Source organism: Globicephala melas, chromosome 13 (genome assembly GCF_963455315.2).
Source record: "Globicephala melas chromosome 13, mGloMel1.2, whole genome shotgun sequence".
In the NCBI taxonomy this organism is placed as follows: domain Eukaryota; kingdom Metazoa; phylum Chordata; class Mammalia; order Artiodactyla; family Delphinidae; genus Globicephala; species Globicephala melas.
Window position 1 is genome coordinate 70,348,110 of NC_083326.1, and position 25,516 is coordinate 70,373,625.

A 25,516-nucleotide genomic window follows, 5' to 3' on the forward strand; every position below is an offset into this window, starting at 1 on the left:
GAGCTCCGCCAGGCCACTCGTCACATCTGGAGCTGCCGAGGCTACATCCAGCACCCTCCAGCACCCACGTCCCCCAGCCGCCACAGTCTTCCCTCGCCTGTTACAATCCTTGGGATTGGGAAAGGATGCAAAACCTCAGTTCCTCAGCCCTGAATGGTGCAGACAGCCAGGGGGCTTGGGACAGGGCTGGGTCTCCCTTGGCTTGGGGAGGGCACTGGGCAGGGCTGGGATGGGACGGACATGGGAGGGTGACCTGGTGCAGGTAGGCTACTGAAGGGCCACCAGGTGGGCGGGCCCAGCCGATGGATGTATCCCAGTTTACTGTCTCCTGCGGTCAGCCACAAGCCTCACAAAGGCAGGCCCTCTGGCCATCCTAGTCTCAGCTTTCTCTTCAGTGCCCTGGACATGGGGTGGTAGAAAGATTAATAAATATTGATTAAACCAGAAAATGTTAATTGAGTTCTGAACTCAGATCTACCTTTGTCTTGGGACAGGTCTTTTCCCTCTCTGAGCCTCCATTTCCTCACTTGTAAAACTACCTTGAGGCTTTCTTCCAGTCCTGAGACTCCAGGCTTGTTTCAAGACCAGGTCCTGCTGCTAAAAATGGCCCCGGGGCCCGGAAACAAGAGGAGACGTTTGGGGCAGCCACTCAGCCCACCTGGATGTGAGACCTGCAACACCCTCACCTTTGAAATAACTTTGGTTATGATGTCAGGGAAACCACACAGGGCACAGCTGTGCAGATGGAGCCTCTGAGTTGGGCGCCAGGGGAAAGTGTTTCTGAGCCCAAAGATCGATGGTGCCACTGTGGAGCGCGGGCTACGTGCCAGGCACTGTGCTAAGTGCGTCCTGAGCATTTGATTTTTCACGGGATGTTGGGAGGCTGGTACCAGTTCTAGACTCATTGCACAGATGAGTAAAGGAGGGCCCAGAAAGAGGTGAACTGACCGAGGTCATGCGCGGATGGAAAGGCAGAACCCAGGTCATGAGCCATTTAGTTACCCTGGGTAGCAGAAGTCGGAGAAGTGAAGGCTTGCACGGTGCTTACTGCACTGGGTCCTGGGCTGAGCTCAATGGGACACCAGGATCCACGCTAGAATTTCTGGAGTGAGCTTGCAGGGAGGAGGACTCAGCTGGGTCAGAATCTCCTGCCTCAGGCTGTGTTGGGTTGGGGGATTCGAGAGGCAGGGGGACAGTGGTTATCTTCTAGAATGCTGAATTGATTTCTAACAGCATCTTCAGGATTTCTGTTTCCTGATGCACGATGAGCAAAGCTTTGCTGTTGTTATCTGGGTTTAATTGTTTTGAATGCATCACTCACACGACTGAAGAAAAATGATGGCTTTCTTCCTTTACCAAAAGGTACTCTGTAAAATAAATGTCCAGAAAAATTTTAACAGGAAACTTACGAGATAATTTCATCTTTATTTTCCTTTATACCACTTCTCACTCTCTGACAACATGTTTATTTTCTTGCTCATTGTCTGTCTCCCCGGCGAGGATGTTGCCTCCAGAAAAGCAGGGGGCGCTGCACCTGCCCTCCATGGATCCCCCGTGTGGGGAACAGTGCCTGGTGCCTAGCAGGTGCTCAACAAATATTGGCTGGGTAAGTAATCCTGCTGGCACAGGAGGAGAAGCACATGGAAACACACAGGTTCCAGGCCCTAAAAATGTCTGCAAAACTCCAGTGCCAGGAAGGCAGTGAGAATCTCTATTCCAGATTTCCACTATTGCTTTTGTTTGGGGACCAAGCTGGGAGTTCGGAACATATTTATCTGATCATTACATTAATAATAATGATCATTATTAATAAACTAACTGGTCACCTTCTCTGGCATAGCATGTGCTATGGGCTGAATTATGACCCCTATAAAATTCATATGTTGAAGTCCTAACACTCATAACCTCAGGTGACTGCATTTGGACATGGGCCTTTAGAGATGTGACTAAGTTCAAGTGAGGCCCCTGGGCTGGGCCCTAATCCACTCTGACTGGGCTCCTTTATAAGATGAGGGACCTGAACACAAAGAGAGACACCAGGGATGCATGGGCACAGAGGAATGACAACGTGAGGACACAGCAAGGAGGCGGCCGTCTGCAAGCCAAGGAGTGAGGCCTCAGAAGCCAGACCTGCCAACACCTTGTCTTGGATGCCAGCCTCCAAAACTGGGAGACAATAAATTCCTGTTGTTTAGGCACCACGCCCACCCCCAGCCTGTGGTATTTTGTTACAGCAGCTCTAGCAAACTAGTATAGCCTGCTATACTCTCCCATGCCCAAATCCCATTAGATTCTAATAACTAGTATTCCCACCGTTGAGATGAGGAAACTGAGGCCCAGTGAGGGAAGTGGCTTTTCCAAGGCTCCGTGGGTTCCACCGGAGGAAGACACAGGGCTGTGTCTGCTCCCATCCTTACCCCACAGCCAAACGTCGGCAAGCTTTTGAACAGCACCCTCTTCCTTGCCAGGACCTCTGATTCCCTGCAGAGATCTTGGATGTCCCCTCCACACGCCCCAGCTCTCTCCGGTGAGCTGAGGCCACTCCTGTGCATGGCAGGCTGGTGGGGGACGTTCCTTAAATACATATAAATATATGATGTATTTGTCTACAGACTCACCAAGCGGGACAACGCTCCTGCATCTGGGAAAACACAGTCCACTCTTCCACTGACTCTCTCCACCACAGAGACGGGCAGATGGTGAGGTCTTCCAGGGAGGGCATCCGGTGAATTTCCTTCCTGCCCCATCTCTCCTCCTCTTCCCAGTTCTACCCACAACCTCTGGCGAGGATGGTCAGAGCTGAGATCTCCCCTTCTTGGGGTAAGTGCCAACTGGTAAGTTGTTATGGCTTGAATTGTGTCCCCCACATGCTCCCAAGATACCCGGACCCCCAGGAGCTCAGAGTGTGACCTTATTTGGGGGTAAGGTCTATGCACAGGCAATCAAGTAGAGGTTAGGGTTGATTGACTGTGACTATGACCGTGTCCTCATAAAAGGAGGAAATTTGGACACAGAGACAGACATGCACAGGAGGAAGACGGCTACATATAAGAGAGAATCCCTTAAGATACTCCAAAGGAACCAACCCTGCCAACATCTTGATGTTTGAATTCTAGCCTCTAAAACTTCAAGATAGTCAGTTTCTGTTGTTTAGACCATGCAGTTTGTGGTGCTCTATTATAGCAGCCCTAGCAAATTAACTCACCGGTGATCCCAACAGGACTTTCCTTCCTGATGGCAGCTGTGACTGGCTGTACCAGAGGGGCCCTAGGAATAGAGGCACATGTGGGGTAGGACGTGTAGTCTGTGCCAGTGGGAACTTAAGGAGAAGCAGCATTGGCTACCTGAATGTGGGCATAAGCTAGTTCTGCCTTTGTAAATAGGAAAAAATAAGTGGCTCTATCTCTTGGGACTTTATAAAGCTGGAGCGAGATGCACTGTGTAAAATGCCTAGCACGGTGGTCAGTACACAGTATGTGATCAATATACATCAGCCTACAGTTTTAGGATTATTGACACTTCAAGGATGTTTGAGAAAGCAGGTGTCCAGGCTATGAGTGTGCCATTGCGAGTGTAGTTTTTGGTACACGTGCATAGTTGTGTGTGCATGGTAGTCTGTGTATGTGAGGTGTACGGGGGACTGTGGGAACAGATGGTCACAAGTTCTTGAATGTTGCTGTGGGCGGACATTTGTAGAGATGCATATATGTCAGTGTGTCCCAGGTATTCAGGGTGTATGAGCCACTGACTTGTTCCGTGGTTCATTTGCTTGTTCAGTCACTCATTCATCAAAATTTCTTGAATGCCCGCACATCTACACACAATGTAGATATGTAAATAGACAAGGGAAATATGATAGAAGCATGGGAATTAAGGGAGAATAGAGAAAGAGCATTTATTTCAGCTTGATGTATCAGGGAAGACTTCCTGGAGGAGGTGACATTTGAGCAGAACTTGGCCAAGAGAACAAGGCCATTGCATGTAGACACACAGGGAAAGAAATAGCAGTGTGCACCCGAAACTACAAACAGTTTGCATTGGTCCCCTTCCTCAGAACCCTTCTACCCCAAGGTGCACACCATCAATCCTCCAGAGTCCTAGGTAACATGATCATAGAATAGAGAGAAAGCCCAGATGCCAAGAAGCCAACACTTTATTTGGTACAGACCTAGCATGCTGGGAGCCCCACGCCCCATGGGATGTGCCTCTGCTGGCCCCCCTGGCCTCTTGAGGGCGGCCACACTGGCTGTGGACTCGGGGCCCCTGGGGAGGCCTGGCTGGTCTTTGTCTCTCTCTCCAGAACGTCGTGGAGTCGGGAAGTCTTCAAGGAGGGCAATGTGTCGCAGGAGGCTGGAAACAAATGCAGGTCAGAGCTGAGAAATGGGGCCTGGGGTGTGTGTTTTGGTGGGTGGAAGCCCCTGGAGCCCATATTCCCAGGTGGCGTTACTGCAGCGATGTGCTGAGCGGAATGAGATAGGAGGGGGCAGAAGGGAAACGAGTGGAGGGAGCCTGAGAGACATCCTGAAGGGCCACCATTTCCAAGTGCAGGTACCTGACATGCACTGTGGCCGCTGGGGCAGTGCTCTGGGCTGGGGTCTCTGATTCACAGGCCGCTCACAATGCTACTTTGGGTAGTTGGCATTACTACCCCCATCTTCCAGCTGAGAACACAGATGCTCAGCAAGGTTGCATCGCTCGGCAGTTACAGGGAAGAACTGAGCTCTGGGGGCTTGAGTGGCTCCGAATCCCGTAACACATTTGTATCGTGGGCAATGGAGCTGTATTGTCGAGCTCAAGACTACAGCGTGCAAGTCAAAGGTGGAGGAGATTTTTAGGCAGGCGCTCCGTTATCACAGGGAGCGTTGCTGGGAGGGGGGAAGGGGAGCTGAGCTTTAAAAAAAAATGGCAGAGACAAGATGTTCTGTGACGACGTTTGCTAAGCACTGTTCCCCTTCGGGACGTGTGCCCTTTACTTGGCCTTTGAAACTGCGTTCTGTGTCCCCGAGAGCATAATAATGTAAATGAATATCAGATCTCTCCTCGGTAATTGAGAGCAGAGAGAAGGCCATGTTAAGTCAATTTAATTTGCTCTGATACGGTCCAAGCCCGTCTCCGTGGAAGGGGCAATGGCTTTTTGATGGGCTGAGGGTGACTCTCAAAGTGACAGGACGTGCGGCTTGTTTGGGTCCAGGAGGCCTCTGGAAGGAGGGCTGGCGGCTGAGCCAGGTGTGGGCTGAGCACGACCACTTGACCACCTGAGCCTTGAGCCGCTGCGAGTTCTGAGCTTCAGTGACGCGGAGATTTACGGACGCCGGGGTGGGGGACCTGCCACTGGGATGTGGGTTTGCATCGCATCTGAACCCGGAGGGAGGCTCTAACTCCCCCTCCGCTGCTTCCTGGCCTGCCTCAGAGGGGCTCTGCATTTCAGTCGGGAGCTGTGAAGTGGAAGACTCAGTGCCCTGGAGTCTGAAACATGCCCTACGAGGTGCAGTCAGGGGCCAGCCTGGCCTCAGGGCAAAGAGCACTGGACTGGGAGTCAGGGTGGCTGGGTTGGTGGCAGACTCACTGGGTGACCTTGATCTTGAGGTCCTCCTCACTTGCCCAAGAGTGAGGTTGGAGTCTGTGAGTTCCAACCCCCCCTTTAGATGTATGATTCTAAGCTCTGCCTCAGTTTGCCCTCCATAGAGGCAACCCCTTTAAAGACCCAGCTCCATCAGTGTGGCTCTGAGCTTACTCACAAAGAGGCCTGGGATACGTACCTAAGAAAAAGTGTCACCAACAAAAGTGTGGGGACTGTGGAGATTCGAATCCCCGTTCTGCCTGGGTGATTCTGTACAAGTGCCTTAACCTATATGATTCTCAGTTTGTCAACCTGTAGAATGGGAATAAAGCATACTCACCACCTCTTGGGGTAACTGTGGGCACCAAATGACTGCCTGATAAACATATTCCATCAACTGGAGCTGTTATTAGCAACGAATGTCTCTTCCCACCTTGACTGCACAGAAGTGCCAGGACCGGGACGGGAGGAGAAGGCGGAGGGAAGCACTGCCGCTCCCACGGTGGCGCTCTGGGATCTCTGTACTTGTCCCCTCCTCCCCCTTCTTGGGCCCCAGTTTCTCTTTACACATTTAATGCAAGAGTTGGACTTCACTAACGTCAATGCCTCGTCTATGCTAGCCTGACCCTCCCCCCATCCACCCGGGCTCTCCCGTCACTGTGTGGACGGATGCCTCCATGGCTCCCCCAGCACCAGGTGAAAGGAGCGCTGGAAAGAGAACAGGACAAGGGTGGGAAAACTTTAAAAGCCCAGCGCCTCCTTCAGCACCCTCTCCCCCGCCCCCCACAGGACCTCACACTTTCTGATGGTCTGTATTTTCAAGAGCAGAGAAACCGGTGGCACCTAGTGAGGGCTTCTGATAAGTTTTCTATTTACCAGCAACACATTATTTGCATAAATAGCAACACATTATTTCAGTGAAAACCTAAAAGCAGTAGCAGCAACCGGTTGCCTCCAGGCTGCCAGACCTGGGTGGACCACCTCGTTTCATCCCCCCCAGGAGGACAGGCCAGCCTGTCGCTGTTACCTGAGCTGGTTCCTACTTCTGTAGGTATTTCTTCATGATGCTCTCAACATCCTCCTCTTTCCTCCCTGTCCCCGGCTCTCTGATCTCGGGGGATGTTCTCTCACCACTGTCACCCTCCAGCCGTGGGATTCTTGGCCGACTCTTGATGCTGTCGGCGCTTTTGAAGGACACGATGGAGCTGGAGGAGGAGGAGGAGTCGGAGAGGTGAGCGGGGTCCTCCTTGGACTCCAGGCTCTTTTTCAAAACGGTGGTGATCCCTGAGACAAAGCCCCCGTCGGCCTCTTCCATCTCAAAGTGGACGCTTGGACGCTGTGAACTGTCTTGCCCATCTTTGGCCGCTCGGGCCAAAGACGTAGGCGTCTCCGGCTTCCGGATGGCCGGGAGGAAGTCATCGAAACCCACTTGGGTCTTGCGTTCATAGGTGATGCTCGGGACCTTCCAGCTGAATGGGTCGCTGCCCAGGGGGTCCCCCATCAGGTGTGCAAACTGGCGGTTCTGGAAGACGAGCGGCTCCTTCCCAAGGTCCGGACAGCCCGCATCTTCCAGCGAGGACTCCAGACAGCGCCTCCGCGGGCGCAGCGTGGGCGACAAGAACGAGCGCCTAAGCGCCGTCGGGGAGCTCGGGGTCCTCCTCGAGCCGGGCCCCGATTCCAGGAGGGACTCGCAGGAACTGAAGCGGGTTTTCAGCTTCTCGGGTGGCGGGCTGGGGCCCCCCACGCTCTTCGAGGAGATGCACTTCAGGCTGGTGGACCGCAGGAGCCCGGCCGACGTGTCCAGGGGTGACTCGGCCCCGGCCCTCAGAGCCAGAGCGCCCTCGTCACTGCCGGTCCTGGCCCTCCGCAGCGTGGACGCCCCGGTGGTCTGGTAGATGGGGAGGGTGGGCCAGTCCTCCAGGCCCAGCGGCGACCCCCGGCCCCTCTGCGCTCTCTTCCTCCGGAGCCCTTCCACGAACTCCGACAGGGCAGCCGACGGGCTGGGCAGCTTGTCCCTGGGCCGCGGGGACACGTCTCCACTCCAGGAAGACGGGGAGGAGGACAGCACGCCCGACCTCTCCGGGGGCTTTCTCTGGACGCCACACTCTTCGCCGTCCCCCAAGTGGCCGTAATTTCCTCGGCGGAAGGAGAGCGGGGACGCGGCCTTGTCCCCCCAGGTCCTGCTGTGGGTGTCCCGGGCCCCATCACTGGCCGCCTCCTGGATCCTGTGCCAAGAAGAAACCCGCCGTCAGCGGACACTGTGCCGTCTCCACAGTTGGCGCGACTGAGCCCCAGAGCGCGGGCACTAATACTATTTTTCTTTGGAAATGCTGACCCCACCTGCACCCTCCAACGAACCGTACGATTGAATGCGCAGACTCAAGCCGCGCAAATGATTTCTTGTCGCTTTCTGAAATGCAATTTCTGTCTATAATTAAACCTGACTAAGTGCGTTTGAGTAGGTTAAAACTGCACCTCTGAGAGAGGACTCAGTTTTACGAGGCATCATCTCTGACATGATAGGACCTATCGCCACACAGCCTGCTGTGAAATAGGTAATTTCCTTCTTGAAGACTCAGGGGCACCTACGGGAGGTTATTTATTTATTTATTTAGGGCCAAGCCCGGAGGACAGCCCCACCAAGCAGAGCCTGCTGGAGCCAGTGACCCAAACATGCGCCTGAACGAGATGCTCCGTGACACCCGATTGTTTCATGGGATGCGGGTGGGATTAAAAACAAACAAACAACAAAAAAAAAAACGGTCCTTCAAAAGGGAAACAGCTCCATCAAATCAACTTGAAACCGAGACTATACACAAGAGGACAGACACTTTCTATTCTGGGACCGCCAGGCAGAGGCATTTTGCAGCAGCTGAGCCAAAACCACTGCCTCTGAAGAGTGGGAATCTCGCAGTGGGGCAAAATTATAGGCTGTAAGACGAAAAGCAGGGCTTAGAGGAGAGAGACTGGAATCCATCCACTGTTCTTTAAAAAAATAAAATCTATTTGTCCTCCCTCTAAGACAAGCGACCTCCTTCCCAGACAACAGCAAAGCTGTAATTTACAAAAAAGCGCCAAATGTCAGAGTTTGGGCGTGGCAGCTGGGGCCAGGGCTCAGCCTGAAGGAGGTGGGAGCGATGGTGATGCAGGTTCCCGTCGTCGGCCCCTGCCTGCTGCTCTGTCACGACAGGAAGGATTACAGGAGCCAGCCTCCTACACATAAAGGTTGGAATGCTGGCACGAGACCGAGGAAGGTGTCCTGCTCACCACACTCTGATTATCACCATTTCCATCCCCTGACCATGTAGGATAGTTTAAAGGGAAAAGAGCTGACCACAGTGACCCAAAGGGCTTTTCAGTCTCAGAAGGAGCCAAGCCCACGGCCCCTGGAGGTGATGTCAGGAGAGGAGAGTACAGATAGGGTAGGGGATTGGGATCTTTTTCAGGGACCCGGGTAGGGACCTAGGCACTGCCTTCCTGAGCTCCCACCATCCCAGAAGCCTCTCTCTTCTGATGCTAGCAGGAGCCTCCCCTGACCCAGGACCCTGGCGATGATACTCTGTGAAAAGGTTCCCTGAGTGACAGGCACAGGACTGGCTGTGCTCATCTGTCCCTCCTCATGCCCTAGGTCTGCTAGGTGGAGAGGACCAATGTCACAGTCTGGGGGCGGTGAGGAGACCACGAGATGGACCCCAAGGTAGGCGTGTCGACGCGCTGCCTCCATCACGCACTGTCCTCACTATCCTTAGTCTTCCAGGGGCTCAGGCTCCCGACCCCCTCCCCGACCTCCTGTCTTGTGAGTTAGCCCCTGGCTCACTCTGCTGCAGCCACATGGGTCTCCTGGGACACGCCACGCTCTTCCTGCCTCCGGGGTTTGCATTTGCTGTTCCCTTCGTTGGATGCACTCCTTCCCCCTCCTCCTAGCCCAGGTCACTGTCCTGATCTCACAGGGAGATCAAGGGGAGGGAAGAAAAGCCCTGGGCCCCATGCCGGGCACCTAGCTCCTCAAATAATGGTTAACAGTTATGATTAATAATAATCGATAATGAATGGCTATTAACCATCACTAATTAGTCGTTAGGGCTCGTTACGATTACTACTAACAACCTCTGGGTCTCTGGAGCCTAACCCACCACTGGGCTCCACGAAAGCCTCATGTGACGTCCCAAGAGGAGTGGGCAGGAGAATGAACGGGCAGGTGACCCTGCGTCCCATCACTCCTGGCAAAGGCTGGCCCCCATGTGCTCAAACAAAAGCCTCGCAATTTGCCCAGAGCAGCTGCTCCCTTCCTATTTCTTGCCTGTCACCTTCCATCTCCGTCACAGCTGGACGCAGGCTGGGAAGGGAGCTGCAGAGCTCCTGTGTGATTACCTGAAGGGGTGTTTGTCAACATCATCACTTTAGAATCGGTCCCCTAACACATGGCAAGATGGCATTCACATGCCTTTCTTTCTCTTCTTCATCTTTTTTTTTTTTTTTTTTAATAAACAGCTTGGAGCTGCCAGGGGCACTGGGCTGCCGCAGAGCTGACAAAAGTCATTTCCGTCCTGTCTTGGCCCTGAAAGGAGGCGGACGTGATGAATGTGTCTTGGGCGCTCAGTCTCCTCCATCATCTGTCACGTGGGGATGGCAGCACCCAGGGCTCCTGTTGCCGGGCCTCCTGGGACTCTGCCATCCCACTCGCCCCAGCTCCCCTCTGGCTGCAGAGGCCGAGACAGGGAGGGAAGAGAAGCTACAGGAGGAGAGGGTGGGGGGGGGGGGGAGGAGAGGAAGCAGGGGAAAAGGGCAGAAGGAGAGGAGGGTGGGAGAATCCCAGCTCTCCAGCCTGTGCTGTCGAGACCCTGCTGAGTCTCATCTCTACACCGTGACTCGGCACTGTACCCAGCACACAGTAGGTGCTCAGGAAGCGTTGTCGAACTGAGTCAAGTCTACCTTGGAAATCAAGTCTCCGAGGAAGAGAAAGTAGGTAGGATGAGGAAAGTGGAGGAGGGGCAAAGAGAAGTGGGGAGAAGTAGAAGCAGGACCAACAAGAGGGAAGGTGAAGTGAGAACGGATGGGGGAATGGAGAGGAAGAGACCAGTGGCGATGGAGGTGGCGAAGGAAGAGGGAGGCTGAGGGCAAGGCCAGGGGGACAGAGGGGAGGGCCGCAGGTGGGGTGTGGGCTGGCAGCTGAGGGCCGGCCTTCCTCATCTCTGACCACAAGGTGGGACAGGCCGGGGCACACGAAACCGTCAGCAGCCCAGCAGTGGGGTCTGGAGGTCGCAGCCCATGTGTGCTGCTGTCCAGGCGCAGAGGACACAGGCTCGCTGGGCTGGAGCCGTGGGGGACCTCGGCTGGGCCAGAGCAGCGGAGATGTGCCCGCCTTCCCCAAGGCCCACAAGGAGCAGCATCTTCCAGAAGGGACATCCGCTCAGGGCCCCCCTGGCTGCCCCCAAGTACTGACCACGGAGCCCTGCTGGGGGCCCATGTGTGGGTGTCACGGGGTGGAGCGGTCTGGTCGGTGCCTTCAGAGCCTCAGCTGGGGGGCTGGAAACCAGAACCCAGTCCCAGCAGTGTAGACTCAGTGGCGGAGGGCAGAGTGAGGAGCGAGGGAGGGGAGATGGGGACGCGGTGGGGGAGAAGGAGAGAGAGAGAGAAGCCTCGGCTTGGCTGAGCGCTGCCTCCTGGGTTTACCACCCAGAAATCCACCCACGCCTCTGCAGCATCTTCTTCTATTTCCTGTCTGCTCCACCACTCCAAGGGAGAAGTTTGCTGCATCCACTCCTTTCTGTGTGGAGACCGCAGAACTGAATCTGAATGCAGACGCCCTCTTGCAAGCTTCAGGGTGTGGGTTCTAGCTCTGCTGTCTGGGTCACGGTGATCCTCTCCGTTTCTGCCCTGGCTCTGGACACTTCAAGCACATTCCCCCGTCTTCCTCCAGGGGCCTGGGAAGACTCATTTTTTTTCCCCAGCTGTCCTCATGGGACGGCTCAGCTCAGGTGGAACTCCCTTCAATTAGCATCGCGTGACGTATGGGTGGTGGCTAATCAAGACGTTGCTGTGCCTGCCTCAGCCAGGGAGAGATGTGATGCACAGGACGTACTCCGAGCCTCTGGGAGACGGGTGCAGACACGAGCTAGGCGGGGGCACTGTGATTCTCTGAGGAGGGACTCCAGAAACATCTTGGGACCTTCTGCACCTGCCCCTCAGTCTACCCCAACAGGAAGAGGCTTGTAGCATACCTGCTTGATAAGGAGCCAGTGGCATTCCTGGGCATCCAGCCACACAGGCTCCAGGCTGGGTCCGAAAGAGTTACCCCTGGCTGAGCACCTACTATGTGCTGGGCACCATGGATACAGGGGAGAACAAGCGGGTGGGCCACCTGCCTGCATGGAGCTGACCGCCACGTCCATTTATAACCTCGATGGCCACCCTGGGGGTTAGGAGTTGTGAGCTCCGGGCACAGTGAGGAGGGGTGGCACACACAGTTGGGAGTAGCAGAGGTGGGGTTCCAACCCCACAGCCAGCAGCACCCTTCTCTGGAAACTTCCTCCAAACTCTGTGATGAGACACAGGGTTAACAAGTGTCTCCGATGTCACCTTACCAGGTAACATCTGTCCCTTGGAGTCTAGGCTGATTCTGCCACTCACTAGCCACTCACTTGCCTTGGGATAGGCACCTAACTTCTCTAGGCCTCAGTTTCTTCAGCTGTACAATGGGGGGAAACCAGGTCAACCCTGCAATGTTGCGGAGATAAGAGAGAGCTCCAGGAGGGCAAGAGTTTTTGTCTGTTGCATTCACTGCTCTATTCCTGTGCCTAGAACAGTATCTGAGCACACAGCAGGCATTCAGTAAACATCTGTTGAGTGAATGAGTGGAGTGCCAGAGCCCTAGCACATAGTAGGTGCTCACTAAATACGTGTTGGACGAATGAGTGGACCTTGAGTCCTCTGGCGCATAGTAGGCATCTGATAAATGTCCATTAAGTGAATTGATGAACAAAAGAATATATACAAATACTGTAGCTTTGTGGTATAGTCTGAAGTCAGGGAGCCTGATTCCTCCAGCTCCGTCTTTCTTTCTCTAGATTGCTTTGGCTATTTGGGGTCTTTTGTGTTTCCATATAAATTAAAAAATTTTTTGCTCTAGTTCTGTGACAAATGCCATTGATAGTTTAATAGGGATTGCACTGAATCTGTAGATTGCCTTGGTATTACAGTCTTTTTGACAATATTGACTCTTCCAATCCAAGAACATGATATATCTGTCCATCTGTTTGTGTTGTCTTCCATTTCTTTCATCAGCATCTTATAGTTTTCAGAGTAGAGGTCTTTTGTCTCCTTAGGTAGGTTTATTCCTAGGTATTTTATTCTTCTTGAGGCGATGGTAAATGGGATTGTTTCCTTAATTTCTCTTTCTGATCTTTCATTGTCAGTGTATAGGAATGCAAGAGATTTCTGTGTATTAATTTTGTATCCTGCAACTTTACTGAATTCATTGATTAGCTCTAGTAGTTTTCTGGTAGCGTCTTTAGGATTTTCTATGTATAGTATCATGTCATCTGCAAACAGTGACGGTTTCACTTCTTTTCCAATTTGGATTCCTTTTATTTCTTTTTCTCTAAGTATTGGTGGCTCACATGTATGAAGGCTTATTAGATAAATCAGGATATGATCATGCAGAAATGCTGCAATTTTTACTCTTTCTAACCTGCAAGGCTAAGAATCTGGGCTTCAGGAAGCAGACAGGCCTGGGTTCAAATCCTAGCTCTGTCCCTTACTAGCCAGGTACCTTGTGAAGCCTCGCTGTGCCAGTGGGAACAGTAACTCCCAACCTCACAGAGACGACGTACGTCATCGGGACAGTCAGTACACATGAGCGTAGTGGCCCACGTACACCCCCACCTGCCCCCAGCTCTTCATGCCAGGTGGATTCTGGTGCAGTTGAACTTGCATATATATTACTTATTCATTTCAAAACATTACTACTAATAAATATATGTTTAAAATCTTAATGATTGTTTTTCAATTAACGGCCCCTCCCATCAGGTTAGATTAGATTGAGGATCGAGGGCAGATGTTCAAGAATAAACAATTCCTAGGTCCGAGCCTGCTCTGAGCAGCACAGAAAAGGGGTGAGGATACCCAAGTGGTCTGTTCAGCCCCAGAGCAAGCCAGATGCTGACACACGTGTCTCCAAGTCGGGCCACACCCCCTCCCCTGACAGGCCATCCTGTGAATGCAGCTCCATCGTCTTCTCTCTAGTGCCTACCACAGCAGAAGACATTCCACGAACACTGGGTGAAGGAAAAATGCAGGTACTTTGTATGTATCATCTCATCAGGATGTGGATGGTCACCCCATCTTGCAGATGAGGAAACTGAGGCTCACCAGTGAGAAGCCATCTGCTCGAGGCTCACACTGCTCAGTGGCAGGGCCTGGATCTGAAGCCGTTGCTTTGCCCTTCCACAACATCACACGCCCCCCAGGTAGAAAGCTAAGAGGAAACCTCAACCACTGGAACTCATGTCTACACACATACATTGTTCAAAATCGACTGAGACACAATGAGTAAAACATAGAGAGGCTCAAGTCAGGGAGACACTGGCTTCACTGGCATTAGTCACAATCACACAGTAAAAACCAGAATTCCCAGGTCTGAGTCTGCGCAGAGCCTGAGCCAACGGTAACTACAGGAAACTCGATGCAGATTTTTTTTTTTTTTTTTTTTTGCGGTACGCGGGCCTCTCACTGTTGTGGCCTCTCCCGTTGCGGAGCACAGGCTCCAGTCACGCAGGCTCAGCGGCCATGGCCCACGGGCCCAGCTGCTCCGCGGCATGTGGGATCTTCCCGGACCGGGGCACGAACCCGTGTCCCCTGCATCGGCAGGCGGACTCTCAACCACTGCGCCACCAGGGAAGCCCTCGATGCAGATTTAATGACGCCATGAATCATCCCCAAAGACATGCTATCACCCCCCCCATTCTTCATCAACACCCTGAAATTAAGGAGGAAATTAAAAATGTATCGATGTTCTTTAACATCGAGGTCTGGATGGGAAACCAGATGTCCTTTGAAGATGGCCTGAAGGTACTGTAACCGAGTCCAACACAGCAGTTGATGGTCTATGATAGAAGCTGACATGGTGCCCAACACTGTGCCTGATGCGGTAGGAAACACGAGACGTGTATTAAATCCCTAGAGCGTGCAGGTGAGTTCTGCATCATGAGAGCCACCGTATACTGCGCCTTTAGGCTCTGCAGACGTTATTCAGTTTTATCTTCACGACGGTCCTCTAAGTCAGCAACTCTTATAATCTTCCTATTTCACAAATGAGGCTCAGGAAGGATACGTAATTTGTCGTGGAATAAAGGGGAGAAACATGAATTTAAACCAAGGAACCCAGCTTCGGGATTCGCGTGTCCTGACCCCTCTACTCTGCTGCCGGCTATTGTCTTTGACTGTTCCACTTTACAGAGTTAGAAACGGAGGCTCAGAGGGCAGATGGAGAGGAAGGAGCAGAGCCGAGGCTCTCACCTCGGCCTCAATGAGTATGCGTCAATACGATGCTCAGCTAGGTCCCTCACAGGAGAAGACGGGCTGCCTCAGCCTTTCGGAGGGCACACTGTGGGTGTGGACACAGGATCAACCCACGCAGAAGGGTCAGCAGTGCGAGCAGCTCCAGGTACACTGGGAACCGTGGACTGTAAAACGCGGCAGGAGGCTGGCAAGGGAGAGGCGAGGGGCTGGGGCCTGGGGGCACAGCCTTTCTGAAGGCGGCGGGGCGCAGTCAGGCTTTCGGAAGAGGGGTAGGAGGAAGACACCCCAAGTAGAAGAGCCCTCCTACCAGCTGTTAGCTTATTCAGTGGTTTCTGCAAAACCCTGGACCGGCAAGGGCCTACATTTCACAGGCAGAGACACTAGGGCTTAGAAAGGCCACTCGGCTGAAGGGAGAGACTCGAAGCAAGGAGGGGGCCACGGGGGTGCGATGCCCAGGGAGGCCTGCTTGATGGCAAGCAGGAAAGTTGTGGAATAAGCAGCAGAGAGGCCCTCCGCCTGGCTATTTCTGGCCTGAAGGTGCAGAGACTTGAGTCAGGAAGCAGACTCTGTAAATCCCCTATATCCCTTATAGTATAATGTTTTTATGAGGCAAGATAACTCTTAAGCCTTGCTTGCTGTTTTCTCTGATCTTAAGCAGGTGCTGAGTCCTTGACACTTAAAAAAAATGACCCATTAGCTGCCCTCAGTGGACACCTGCCCACGTATCTCCTGTGGGTCACCAGAATTTGCCTTGTCTCACCCACACATTCTTACTGGTCACCAGGTACTAGGACCAGTGGGTTTTGAACAGAGTTGCCATCAGAATCATGCCTGAAACTCTACCAAAAAAATCAGTTTCAATGGGGGCGGGGAGGTAAGGGGACCATTCTAGTTTAAAAGAGACTAAGGACTAATGGAAGGTGTTAATAAGAGGGGAAACTGAGGGTCGGAAGACACAGACGGGGGAATATGGGCGCTCTGTTCTTTCAGCTCAATTTTCCTGTAAGTCTAAACGTTCTCTAAAAAAAGTCTATTTACTTTTTTTTTTAAGAGACAGACCCAAAGAAACAAAACAACGAGATGCAATGAGTGCCCTTAATAGGGTTCTTCTTTCAAAAAGTACGGTGACACAACTTCAGAACAGCTGGGTTAATATGAATGTTGGTATCTTGGATGAAACAGTGGATTTCTTCATCGTTTTAGCTGCAATGATGGTGCAAATAGTTAGGAAAAGTCCTTCTTCGCAGGATAAAGATGTGAAATTATCTTAAGGAGAGCTGTCATGATGTTTTCAACTTACTTTCACGTTGTTGGGCATAAAAAAAATGTGTTTAGATATAGACAGAAGTAGAGACGAAGGTAAAGATAGAAATAAAGTCAATATGAAAAAAAAAAACCATTGTCAAATTAAGGAGGCTAGCAGAGTTGATGGTGCCCAGACACCTTCATTGTTTAAAAAAAAAGAAGAAGAAGAAGGAGGAGAAAGGAGGAGAGAGAGAGGGAAAGGGGAAGGAAAGGACACTTTACGGGTGATTCTATTGACTGATAAAAAAAAAAAGAAAAGAAAACATTTTTACTCGCCCTTCAATGTTCAGCCCCACCGCAGCCACTTCCAGAAGCCTTCGCCCACCTCCCAGGCTGGGCTAGGGGTCTCCTCTGGTCCTACAGCCCCTGTGCTCCCCCAGCCTCTATCCTATAATTGTTTGCTTGCTTGTTTTTAACTCCCAACAAGACTGTTAATTCTGAACTAGACTGTATTTTTCTTCTGTGAATTCCCAGGATCTAGAAGAGTCCCTTAAGGGAAGTTCGTGGAGTGGAAACAGTGAAGGAATGGAGGAAAAGAAAGATGAGGGATTGTGGGAATGAAGAAAGAGGGGAAAAAAGGCTCCATCTGCCTCATCTGGCTGCTTCATTCAGACCCCAGCAGCCCCACTTATGGGTCAGCCAAACCCACTTCTCTGAGATTAAAACCAAGAGATTCAAAACCAACTTCCAGTACACAACCTAGAGGGGATTCCTCCTATGTCGGAACCCAACCCAAAGCCTGGTTTTATTTCTAGAGAATTTTATCAACTTCAGAATTGAGAGGGAGCTGGAACCACATCTGGTTTGAACCCCTCCCTCATCGTCCCCCTGGAAAAGCAGAGAAGGAGAGAGCCTCCGGGGTTCACAATCTGATGAGACGGGACAGTACTGGCTCTCAGACTTGAGCCTGCCCTCTGATACAACCTCCACAATGTCCTGAAAGAACAAACTGGGTATGTAAAGTAATCCAATCGGATTAGAGATTCAACTTGGGTTCAACAGATTTTAAATAAATTTTCAACGCTTTCTTTCACTTTCTATGCATAGACATTAGCTCAGCTGAGTACTGTACAATGGCAATAACCACATAAAATCTCTGACTTCTTCATAACAGCACCCAGTTCAGCATAAAAATGCATCTTTAGGCGAGTGGAAGTTACCCATCCATCCACTCCTCCTTTTAGCCATTCAGGGTCATTTGTTGAGTGCCATGACGCCAGCTGCTGCTGACACTGAGGTGAATAAACCTTGCATTCAGGAAGCTTATAGTCTAGAGGGGAAGGCAGTTCACCAACGTATGACTGGAGGGAAGTACGAGTGACCCTGCATGTCCTCCTGGGCATGGAAACTAAGGAAGAAATGTTTGCTGAGCAAAAGGAGTAGGAAAGTCTCACTCAGCATCCAGCTTGATAGTCTAGTTTGTATCAGAGAAAACTGCTACTTAGGAATAACAGAAAAGCTAAATTTAAACTTAAAGGCATTGGAGAGTTCAAAAAATAGGCTTATCTAAATTCAGAGCAGAAATTAGGATGGTGGTTACCTTTGAGTAAGGAGGAGGTCACGACTGGACCAGATACAAGAAGGTGTTAGGGGGCTAGCAACGGTCTGGTTTCAATTTTCGTAGTTATTACAAAGGTATGACCAATTTTTGAAAACTTCAAAAGATGCAGTTTCCAGTATGTATGTTTTGATAAGTATACTTAACAAAAGTTTAGCTCAGTTAGAGAACCAAGACACTACAAGAACGTTCTGAACTATCAGTGATTAATCCAAATGGTTTTACGCAAACTTGCGTCTAATTTAGGTGAGCCTCAACATTCCTGAAAGATTTGCAGATCTATCGTATAAGACCTGGAGCTCTGGATAGAAAACAGCCCCCCTTCCCATGGAAGCCTGTCCAAGAGTGATGCTGGCTCCAAAGATAAACCCCGGACAGAGCCAGGCTTCTCCGGCTCCTCACTGGCTCAGGCCTTGGGTCCACGGTTAGTATGTTTGCATTGAAAATTTCCATGCTTCCAGTTTCCACATCTTGCCCACTAATCTTCTTAATACTGATAAAACTGAAAAGAACCCTTTTGTCCTGGAAGACATAAAACCAGTTTCATGAGAGGCTCATTCATTAAGTACATTCAGGATGGATTAAAATGATCCTGAGCTTGGGACTTCCCTGGTGGTGCAGCGGTTGAGAGTCCGCCTGCCGATGCAGGGGACGCGGGCTCGTGCCCCGGTCCGGGAAGATCCCACATGCCGCGGAGCGGCTGGACCCGTGAGCCATGGCCGCTGGGACTGCGCGTCCGGAGCCTGTGCTCCGCAACGGGAGAGACCACAGCGGTGAGAGGACTGCGCACCGCAAAAAAAAAAAAGATCCTGAGCTCTGGTTCTAAGAATGCAGAGATGAGTAAATAAATGTGCTATTGAAATAAGATTAGCAGTTGATGCTTAACCTACTTTGAGAACAAGCTGTTTTTAATGCCAAATATCATCCATTCACATTTACATAATTAATGAACTAATTACAAACGAGTCTTATCTAATCATTTAAGCAGGTCTCACATGACCCATCCTTGCCCCCACTTCTGCAGTAGAGTAACTGAATTTCCTTGAAAGCAATACAACTTTATTTGAAAGACAATACCTTAGGGCTTCCCAGGTGGCTCAGTGGTTAAGAATCCACCTGCCAATGCAGGGGACGCAGGTTCGAGCCCTGGTCTGGGAAGATCCCACATGCTGCAGAGCAACTAAGCCTGCGTGCCACAACTAATGAGCCTGCACTCTAGACCCCGCGAGCCACAACAACTGAGCCCACATGCCACAACTACTGAAGCCCTTGCACCTAGAGCCCGTGCTCTGCAACAAGAGAAGCCACCGCAATGAGAAGCCCGCGCACCGCAACAAAGAGTAGCCCCGCTCACAGCGACTAGAGAAAGTCCGCACACGGCAACAAAGACCCAACGCAGCCAAAAAAAGACAAAAAAACAAACGAAAAACCCCCTATAGTTTAGACTTTTTACTGATTCAAGCCCGCCTTATCCTACATAAAAATCCACGGGGGTTGATCAAAGGAGGATGGTGGTGTCTAAATCTTTTGCTTTTTTAAAAAATTTATTTATATGGTTGAGCTGGTGCGGGGTCTTGGCTGTGGCTTGGGCGCCTTAGTTGGGGTACTCGAACTCTCAGTTGCGGCGTACACGTGGGATCTAGTTCCCTGACCAGGGATCGAACCCCGGCCCCCTGCATTGGGAGCACGGAGTCCTATCCCCTGTGCCACCAGGGAAGTCCCTCTTTTGCTTTTAAACTAAGAACCACAAGCCAAGAGTATGGGGCTGCAAATGTTTACAGAAAGCAAATTTTTCCCTGAAAAAGGAAAAGTTGTAATGCCGTCTTTTAGCCAAATGAAAAAGCAGTTGTGTTAAATCAGTACCAAAGCAAATGATACGTACAACAGTAATTAGCGAAGATTACACAGTAATTAAAATCACGATGATTATGTGAGTGAGAATAATTTATACAATAATCTCCACGCTCACACTGCAATATGGTACAAGTCCAATAGCAACAGTGCAGAGCCATGTTTGGTAATAAATTCAAATCACAGCATCTCTAATTATGTGGTGACAGATCGGTCATTGAAACTGAGGGATAAATAAAGTCTCTGACCAGGATACACACAATTTTATTTGGACTTCCCAAGGCTACCAAATGGGGATCCCAAACACTCGAACACTCCCCATCCCTCCCCCAACAGAGGGAGCCCCAGACCATCAGGTTCCCCCACTATATTCCAAAAATTCTTGTTCCGTGCTGCTAGCAACTTGCTCTGTGATACAAGACAGTTACCCTGTCTGGCAAAGCCACACTTGGCTCTTCATATCAGCATCATCCTTCTAATCACCCTGTCGGAGTGATTAGAGAGGCCATCTAACTTCCATCCACTGGTCATTTATTTGCTCAATGCATGTTTACTGAGCACCTAATACGTGCTAGACACCGTGGTGGGTGCTGAGGTAAGAAGGAAAAGAGAAAGCTTATGTCCTTAAACGGTTCACAGCCTAATGAGGGAGACAGACACCCGAACATATGATCCTAACATATTATGGAAAGTGCTATGGGAGAGGGAATCGTGGGGTCTGCAGAACCACGGCAGAGGGGCACGTGACCCAGCCAGGAAGTCAACGAAGTCTCCTGAGGCAGGTGACACTTGAGCTGAGTCACAAATAAGAGTTCATGGGCTTCCCTGGTGGCGCAGTGGTTGAGAGTCTGCCTGTCGATGCAGGGGACACGGGTTCAAGCCCTGGTCTGGGAGGATCCCACATGCTGCAGAGCAACTGGGCCCGTGAGCCACAACTACTGAGCCTGTGCGTCTGGAGCCTGTGCTCCGCAACGAGAGGTCGCAATAGTGAGAGGCCCGTGCACCGCGATGAAGAGTGGCCCCCGCTCACCGCAACTGGAGAAAGCCCTCGCACAGAAACGAAGACCCAACACAGCCAAAAATTAATTAATTTAAAAAAACAAAACAAAAAACAAATAAGAGTTCATGAGGTTAAGAAACATGGGAAGGGGGTCCAGTCAGAGCGAAAACCATGGACACAGGACCAAGGGTGGGAAACAGCACAGCGTCTGAGGGAGCAGCATAAACCGTTCGGGGCACAAAGCATGAAGAAGAGATACAGGGAAATGAGACCAGAGAAGCAAAAAAGACCCAGGTCACAGAGGGCACGGGAAGCCCACTAAGGTGCCTGAATTCCACCCTGTTCTATCCTGTAAGGCAGAGGTCACAAAAGGTTTTCTATAAAGGACAGATAGCATATATTTTTGGCTTTGGGGCCATACGATCCCTGTTGCAACTACTCAATTTTGCCATCATAATGCAAAGGCAGCCATAAAGAACACGTAAAATTAAAAAAAAAAAAAAGCAAGAGCATGGCTGTTGGTCCAATAAAACTTCATTTACAAAAGCAGGTCAAGGGCCATAGTTTGCCTGTGGGTGGTGGTTGGCTGGCTCCTGCCGTAGGTGACGGGAAGCCACCGAAAGCAGCTTTTCATTTGAGACAGATCATCCTGGCTGAAGCTCAGAGGATGGACTAGAGGAGGGTGGGGTCGGAAGGCCTTTGCCAGAGTCTAGACCAGAAATGATGGTAGCCTGACTTCAAGGTACTGACAGTGAGGATGGAGAGAAGTGAAAAGGGTCAAGAGTATTTGCTCGGCCACTTACCTGGTGGTCCAGAGGTTAAGACTCCATGCTTCCACTAGAGGGGACGTGGGTTCGATCCCAGGTTGGGGAAGTAAGATCCCACATGCCGCGCAGCCCAGCCCCAAAAAAAGCATTTGCTTAAAGGGGGGAGGGGCAGAATAAACAAGATTTAGGGATCAGCTGACTGGGGATGAGGGAGAGGGATGAGAGCCTCAGATGAGTCAAGGGCGCCAGCTTGGGTGGCTCTGTGGATGACAGAACCACCAAATGATACTGATGACATTGGTGGGGGAAAGGGAGGAGTCTCCCCTTGGATACGCTGGGTTCAGACACCAGGGCGACATCCAGGCGGCGAGCTTCTAAAGGTAGGCAGTTAGATATGATATACGCGTTTGAAACCTGGGAGAATGTAAGAGCTGGAGGGCTAGATCTGGGGGTCATCCGCTTACGGTGAGGGAGTTAAAATCACAACAGGATTGCCTGGGACCAGGTGGACAGAAAAACAGCAGGTGAGAGCAGCATCCCGTGATCCCCAGCACTGGCGGGGCTGGGGAGCAGTTTGGGCAGCTCCAAGGAGCAGAAACAGCTACAAGGCCGGGCAGGCAGGGAGTTCTGAGAAGTGTCTGACAGAGACCAGCGCAGGAGAGAAGTCCAGAAAAAGATCAAGACTGGAGAACGTCCCCTGGTGTGTCCCTTTGGGAGCCGCTGACACGGTGAGAAAAGTTTCAGTGCAGTGGTGGGGGCAGGCTCAGGGCTGGAGGAAAGTGAGGCAGAAACGTGAGGTGAGTGAAGACGGTGCATGTGGGCCTTGCTTTGAAGAAGCTTGGCTCCAAAGGGAAGGGAAAGGTGATGGGTGAGGACACAGTTACAACGGGGAGGACCCGAAGGTGCTTATAACCTGTGGAGGAAGGACAACCAGAAAGGCAGAAGCTGAGGATGCAGGAGAGAGAGGGGATGCTGGGCACACTGCAGGGGAGAAGGGGCAGCGGGATACGGATTCGACTTGAACAGGACTGGATCTTATCTTCTGAGACCGGAGGGTAGACGAGGGCAGAGAGAGATGGATTTATAGACACCACAGAAGTTCAGGCCATGATTTTGTTTTCTTTGAATGAACCAGGAGTTTAGGGTGTCTCCTTGGAGTGAGGAATCAGGGCTGGAGGAAAGTCAGGATGGTTTGGAATAACTGTCCAGTAAAATGAAAGAAACAACGGACCAGTGATAAGACATCAGCATCTGAACAGCTGGTTCAATTAATGCCCATCAGTGCGTGGACCTGCGGAACTGTGTGAGTGACCAAGGCTGGGGTTCTGTGGGACGTGGGGATGGGGCTCTAGACAGAAGTGGGGCTTGGACCTGCCTTGGAAAGCCTGAGGTGCTGTGAGGCCCAGAGGGGAGAGGAGAGAAGCCTTTCCTGGAGCACTCTTCCAGCAGGGCAATGGCCTGGAGGGCAGGAGGGAGAGGCCAGGCACCCTGCAGGGCCGGGGAGAGCATACCAGCCCTGGACGCCCTGGTACCACCCGCAGTCAGCCGTGGAGAGAGACTCCTGAGCCGAGCGTGGCTGCCACCACCAAGCCCGTGAACTCCCTCCCCCGGGGCCACGGAGGTAACTTAGCGTCTCCATCGCCAGTAGCTCTTGCATTTGTCAGCGGCAGCTGCATGATTCCTGGGCTGGAAATCATAAAGCTTTAGGTGTATCTCTCTTGAGCTGACATCCCCTTATAAATAATACAAGGAACGCTTTTATTTTTTTGGCAGAAGACTGCTTTCTCTCTCTCTTCTCTTTTTAGAGTGACCTTCTTTCTCAGTCAAGTTTGGGAATGCCCAAGGGACTCATATCTTGAGCCCTGTGATGGGCCAGGGAATATGGGGGGTGCGGGAGCACACAGGAGCCTTGTATGCTATCCCGCCTCCTCGCACAAACAACGCCCGGATGATCTGGGAGCATCTAGTCAAGTTTAAAACGCAAATTCCCTTTGACCCAGAGAATCATTTGCCCGTGTGCATAAGGACGTGTGCTTTTTTTTTTAAAAAAGGCTTACAGGTTAATAGCAAATATCCTGAACTCAACTAAAAGTGAAACAAGAAGACTGCAGTTTAGTAAACCCATGGCATCATTTAAAGTTCTTCTGCAGGAATGTAAAAGAATGAGATAGACTTATGTGGACTGATAGAGAAAGATCTCCATGGTATATTGTTGAGGGAAAGAAGCACTTCGTAAGAATTTAGAGCATAATATACATAAAATAACATCATACCGTTTATGTGTTTTAAAAGCCCACAAAAATGCTATGTATTTGCTACAAGTACATGTATGTTTATAAATACACAGAGAAAGATGTGGAAGGATACACACCAAACTGAAGACGATGGATACCTTCGGGAAGGGAACTGAGGTTAGGGTGGTAGCCAGGAGGACTGTACCCTTCTCAGATATATTCTAAGTTCTTAAAAGGGAGAAGGATTTACAGATTATAAAGCTGGAGGTCAAGGAACCTGAACTCTGGGTTAGTCCTTACTAACTAACCTTACTATAAGCTTAGGTAAGATATTTCCTTCTGCAGACCTCAGTTTTTCCCATTTATATAATGAGAGAATTGGACTAAATAATCCGGTGGTCCCTTCGAACTCACAAGTTCTAGAACCTTTAAATTGTAAACGTATTGCAAGGACAGGGCTTAAAATTTTCAGGGCTTAATGCCATGGAATCTGGCACTCAGTAGGCACTTAATAAACATCTTTTGAATGGATGTTGAATGTTGAATAAGGATCCTTATACAGTTTTAATATTAGTAACAGGCCAGCTCTTTGCCAGTAAACTCTGCCAGGTGAGCGATCCACCTCCTGGATAAAAGTCAGAGTCATGGCAGTGTGGCAAACACAAATACAGGCTTCGGAGGCGTTCAAACCTGGGTTCAAATCCTGCCTCTTTCACTTACTTGCTGAATGACACGGAGCAAATTTCTGACCCTGAGTCACAGTCAATGATGAGCTGTGACCAAGTACAGTTAGTATTTCTGCTCAAGTGTTGATGTTATGGTCAGCTATTCATTCAACAAACATTTATAGAGCACCATCTGTGTGCCAGCCCAAGGGACACCAACATGAAGAAAACTGACAAGGAGCTTATGGTCTCTTCTTGCCTCCTGCCCCACTGCTGCCCTTGGTGCAGGCCCCTCTGCTCTGAACTGCAGCTGGACAAGCCTGAGGACTTGGAGGGGGAGCAGGCAGGAAAAGGGGTACTAGGCTCTAGAGAGGGCTGCCTGGAGGCGCTGCCCAAGGTGCAGCTACAGGAACTGGGGTGTGGCCGTCTTTTCCTCAATCAGTTGTTCCCTAACCTCTCGGCCTCAGGTCCCTCTTGTGCGGCATGGGGGTAATGACATCAGTCTCCTGGGGTTACTCTGGGCATCAGCTAGACACCAACACTAATAAGGCAGCTAATTTTCTTGAGCTCTTTCTAGGGCTATGAGTGCATCCTCTCGTTAACCCTGACAATGATCTACTCACAAGGAAACACGAACAGAGAAGTTAAGCAACTTGCCCCAAACGTACGGTTACCAGGGGGGAATGGTGTTGGGGGGGAGGGATAAATTGGGAGATTGGGACTGACATATCCACACTACTATATATAAAATAGATGACTAATAAGGACCTGCTGTATAACACAGGGAACTCTACTCAGTACTCTGTGATGGCCTATGTGGGAAAAGAACCCAAAAAAGAGTGGATACATGTATATGTATAACGGATTCACTTTGCTGTCCATCTGAAACTAACACAACACTGTGAATCAACTATACTCCAATAAAAATTATTAAAAAAACACAAAAATTTGCCCCAAATCTCGCAGCTTCAGAGGAGCGAATGTGGGATTGGAGGCCGGATGCTGTGACTTCAGTCCGTGTTCTGAAACCACTGCGGCCTCCCACCTCCCGCTCACA

General features: G+C 50.8%; 1 protein-coding gene across 1 annotated transcript in view; it reads right to left on the reverse strand.

Moving 5' to 3' along the window:
* Positions 1-3,897: 3,897 nt before the first annotated feature.
* MYO18B (myosin XVIIIB) overlaps positions 3,898-25,516 on the reverse strand; it is a 221,074-nt gene continuing 199,455 nt past the window's right edge. Inside the window, exons 42-43 of the mRNA XM_030859841.2 lie at positions 6,588-7,785; positions 3,898-4,350 (exon numbers count right to left, since the gene is read on the reverse strand). Coding sequence (XP_030715701.2) covers positions 6,600-7,785 — 1,186 coding nt within the window. The 3' untranslated portion in view covers positions 3,898-4,350; positions 6,588-6,599. The remainder of the gene's footprint in view (positions 4,351-6,587; positions 7,786-25,516) is intronic.